This window comes from Neodiprion lecontei, chromosome 1 (genome assembly GCF_021901455.1).
Source record: "Neodiprion lecontei isolate iyNeoLeco1 chromosome 1, iyNeoLeco1.1, whole genome shotgun sequence".
Classification (NCBI taxonomy): Eukaryota; Metazoa; Arthropoda; class Insecta; order Hymenoptera; family Diprionidae; genus Neodiprion; species Neodiprion lecontei.
This window is the reverse complement of record NC_060260.1, coordinates 21,697,104-21,701,778: the sequence shown is the minus strand read 5'-3', so window position 1 is coordinate 21,701,778 and position 4,675 is coordinate 21,697,104. Positions and strand designations below refer to the sequence as shown.

Here is a 4,675-nt window from a genome sequence, read left to right as displayed (position 1 = left end):
ATGAAAATCGTGTATAACAGACTGGGTGGAGAATTAGAAGTGGCGTCCATTGAAACGCAGACCACGCCAACGATACAAGAGCGTTGGCTGCAAGAAACCTGAATGACGAAGCAGGCCCAGGATGCCCACTCCGGACTCAACAGGAAGAAGAGAAAGACATCGTCACTACCTATCATCCTTTCACAGAGGCGCATAAACCCTGGGGATGAAACGCTCGGTAAATCGGGCCGCTTGTCAGGGGAAGCCAGCGACAGGATGGAGATAGTAGAGGTCCCCTTGGGCCATCGGCAGCGCAAACCATCAGAAAGGGCAGCCGGTGCTGCAGGAAGCAAAGAAGAGTGGTTCGAGGTACAGAAAAGAAAGGGCAAGACAACCCCGATCGCCAAACCTTGGAAGAAGAGACTACCGCCAAACGTGTTAGTACTTTACAAGGTGGAGGATTACGCGAGCTACGCCGACATCATCAAGAAGGTGAAGGCCGACCCCGCCTTGAAAGAAATTGGAGAGAAAGTCGAGAAGATCAGGCAGACAGCAGGCGGAAACCTGCTGATCATGTTTCCTAACACCAAAGAGAGAGAGATGGCGTCTCTCAAGGAGGAGGCGACCGTTGAAATAAGAACTCCCTTATTAGAAATAGAAGTGAAGGACTTGGACGATTAGGCGACCAAAAAAGGGGTTGTGACTATCTTGAAGAGTCGGATTCCAGACCTGCAGGAACTAAGCGTTAACGCGGTAAAGTCTCTAAGAAAAAGCTATGCTTTAACGCAAACTGCCGTAGTTTGTCTACCAGCTGTTCACGCAAGAAAAGCAGTGTCACTAGGTAAGATCAGCACAGGCTGGGGAACGGTTCGCATCCGAGAGAGAGTATCTCCAAGTAGATGCTATTGAAGCAGTTGGTTTATCGCGTTTAAATTAACTAGTTGGCGAGATAGTTACGTCTGAGTGATGGCGATACTGTACGGGTCAACTATAAGCGCTCGGGTATATTTCGAAAGGTTCGTTCGTATTTCGCGAACGTGCTGAGGAAGCTTCTCCTTCTCGGCCTTTTCTCCGTGAATCGTTATAGCGTAAGACGTAAAATAAGCGAGCGGGTCGTGGCAAATATCCGAGCACAAAAAAAAAAAACGTGTCAATTTTTCTTTATGTATGCAAGCATTTCTTTATTTAATCTTTCCTCGATCCTTCCCTCACAGCAACTTTTTTTTTTATAAAAGTCGTAAAAGATGCTTCAAATGCTGGCACTTTGGGCACAAGGCACTTGACTATAGGAAGAGAATTGACCGCAGCAACACCTGCTTCAGGTGCGGTCAAGAGGGGCACAACGCCACAGGATGCGAGGAGTCTCCTAACTGCATCCTCTGCAAAGAGAAGGGCCAGCAGAAGGACTGCAAACACCCAGCCAGAGAATGGAAATGTCCCATCTTCCAAAATGTAAGGAGAGCCGTCTTAAGTGGAAAAAACGAGAGTACTGCAACTTAATCTCAATCACTGCAGGGCGGCCCAAGACTTGCTGACACAGCGAGTCAGGAAACTGGATGTTAATGTGGCCATGCTGTGCGAGCAGCATCGTGACCTGGACATCCAACCATGGATTTCCGACAGTACAAAGAAGGCAGCCATATGGGCATGCGGTAGACTACCATTCCAGCAGGTACCAACAAACCCCACCACATGGTTCGTCAAGGGCAAAGTAGGCGGGGTTCACCTGTATAGCTGCTATGCCCCACCGAGCGCCCCGATAGAAGAGTTCGAGAGCTTCCTGGACTCTCTCACAGAGGATGCAAGGAGACAAGACCTGCTCGCGATCGCCGGGGACTTCAATGCCTGCTCTATTGAATGGGGTATTCGAGTGACGGACAGGAAAGGCGAAGCCTTACAAGAAGCACTCTCATCGTTGAGTCTTGTACTTATAAACGTGGGTGCCGTGACCACCTATCGGAAAGGTGCCGCCAGCTCCGTTATTGGCTTGACATTCATCAGCAGCGCCCTGGCAAAGGGGGGTTACGAATGGAGGGTTGATGAGGAGTTCATGAATAGCGACCATCAGGATATCATCTGGGAAATTAACAGCACTTCCAGAGGCGGGTGGAGCCGGAACCTCGCGAGGAGTAAGCCAGTTAGTCTGGTCGAGAAGTGAGTTCACTGCGAAAAATCGTTAGAATGGTCTTAAAAATATGGCGATTAGTGCATTGGATTCAGAATTTAAAATGATGAAACCGGTATTTTTTAATTAATCCGCCATTAAAAATTTCAATTGTGATAAACAAAAAACGAAAAGAAAAAAAGGGAGTCTCCGTTTTACAGCTATAATTTCAAAAATATAAAAGATAAATGAATTTTGAAAAAAGATCCTAAAAGAGGAGGAAATTTCCGATGAAAAAGTCCGTACTCCCGGAATTCTAGCTTTATTATTTATAATTTTAATTTAACGTTGAAAATAGGGCTCCGCGCGGCCGTTTCGGTGCCTAGGCGTCACCGCCTAGCGAAGCATGCAACACGAAACAATTTTTTTATAACATTCAATATTAATTTAAAAATTTGAATAAATTATAGTGTTATCTAGACACTTGAAGGAATGTAGTCTTACCAAAAAAAATTTTTAACTCGATTTTCTTTTAAGTTATTTAATTGTTAATGAACTCATTTTTCGTAGACTTGACTTTTCTTAAAATCACTTGTAAAAGTTTAGAAAATGTAAAAAAAATTTTTTGGGGTAAAGTATTTTAAAATTCAATAATAAAGAGAGAAAAATTTTTTTTACAACTCTGATGCACATGGCTGTATTTGTAATTTTTTAAAACAACGAAAAAAAAATAAAATGAAAATATAAATTTGTTTATAACAAATTGTTTATAAAATAAACAATGAAAATTCAAATAGAAAAAAAAATTTTTCTTATAATTATATTAACAATTGTAAATGGAGTTCGATGTGTGAGTTGATAGAGTGTGGATGTGCACGTTTAGTGTGTTAGCATCCAGTGTGGAAAAAAACAAGTAAATAGTATAGTAAAATCAAAATCGTATAGTTAATCGGAAAGGCAAAAAAAAAATAGGAGTATTTTAGTATATAAATAATAAAAAACGGGTGTGATAATCGGTTAAAACTACTAAAATTAAATAACATAACCGGAGATAAGGTTATGTCCGAAAGTAGGAGGGCTATAAATGTCGATACAACGGCTCCTGCACTATCGATAGTAGGTGTCTTACCACAAGCTGAAAAAGTGGACAACAAGCAGTTAAAATCACCGGTAGGCGCCAACTTTAAAAAACGAAGACCTGGAAGACCTACAACCCGAGAAAGTTTCCTGATCCATCGTTCAGACTCAGCAGGTTCAATTAAAGAACTGTTTAATAAAAGGAAAAGGGAGTTAGAGGACAGTTTTGAGAAAAGTTTCTCAGAAAAGTCCCCAAAACTAGCGCAGCGAAAGAAGGCTTTCACGGAAAGCAACGAGCTGAGCAACAGTTTGGAAGAGTATTCACCCGTCGCTGCATCCCCACCAACGGACATGGCTTCCGAGAAAATATTGGAGGAAATCAAGAGTTTCAGGCTGGAGAGCAGCACAAACCTAAACAGGCTGGAGGAAAAATTTCTAGAAAAGCTGAACGACATGAAGATTGAGCATGCGAAGGAAATAAATGTCATTAAAAATGACTGTAATAAGCTGAAAAAAGAACAGAGTGAAATCAAAGAAAAAGTGAAAGCTCTTGAAGGAAAAATAAATGAGAAACCAGCTGAAGGAGGCCAGTCAAGCGCAGGAGGAAGACAAATAAAAGAAATTGAATATCTGGTGAACTATGTAAAGCGACAGGAGAACAAAGATAGAGCGAGCAGAAGACAGAACATAGTAATCAAAGGTTTGAAGGCAACCAGTAACATCAACGACAGTGAAAAAATTGTAAGCGAACTACTGGAAACAAAATTCAATCTACGCAATGCACACAATAACCTGGAAATCTTGGGAGTAGACAAAAATATCTACAAGATAACGATACGAAACGCTGAAGACAAAAACTTAATTATGTTAAACAAAAAATCAGCGCTAAAGGGAACAAAGATATTTGTTGAAAGCGATCTTACCGAATCCCAGGCTCGTGAAAGATGGAACCTCAGGAATGCGGTAAAATCGAAAAGAGAAGCCGGCTCATCTGTAAAATTTTACTGGAATAAGGTGAACGTCGATGGCAGATGGATGGCCTGGGACGAGGGCTCTCAGGAACTTATTCCGACACAACCGCCGAACAAGAACAAAACTCGTCAAGAAAACAAAATCACAATGATGGAGCAACAATAACAAGAAGCGAATTCTCTTAGTCTAATCGTATGGAATGTCAGAGGAATAAAAAACTTTTATAGTCAATCACAACTCAACGCACACGACATCATGTGCCTCATTGAAACATGGACCATGAGTGAAGTCCCACTAAACGCTTGGACAAACAACTACGATCTAACCTGGATAAACGCAACCAAGGACAACGTACACGGGCGTGCCAGTGGTGGAATGTTAATACTGTTAAATAAGAAACTTGATAAAACGATAGTACACATGTCATATAACAACTGTTTTGTGCGTATAGTAAATCGGAGTAGTGTATTCATAGTGGGTTTCACGTATCTTAGGCCAAGTGACGAGCACTTTAATAATGACCTAAAAAACTTCAGTGAGGTA

General features: G+C 41.7%; 1 protein-coding gene across 1 annotated transcript; it reads left to right on the top strand.

Moving 5' to 3' along the window:
* Nucleotides 1-945: 945 nt before the first annotated feature.
* LOC107227661 lies at nucleotides 946-2,137 on the top strand. Its single transcript, XM_015668880.2, has 3 exons — nucleotides 946-995; nucleotides 1,255-1,431; nucleotides 1,495-2,137. Exons 1-3 carry the CDS (start codon nucleotides 946-948, stop codon nucleotides 2,135-2,137), a joined length of 870 nt encoding a protein of 289 aa, XP_015524366.2.
* The last annotated feature ends 2,538 nt before the right edge of the window (nucleotides 2,138-4,675 follow it).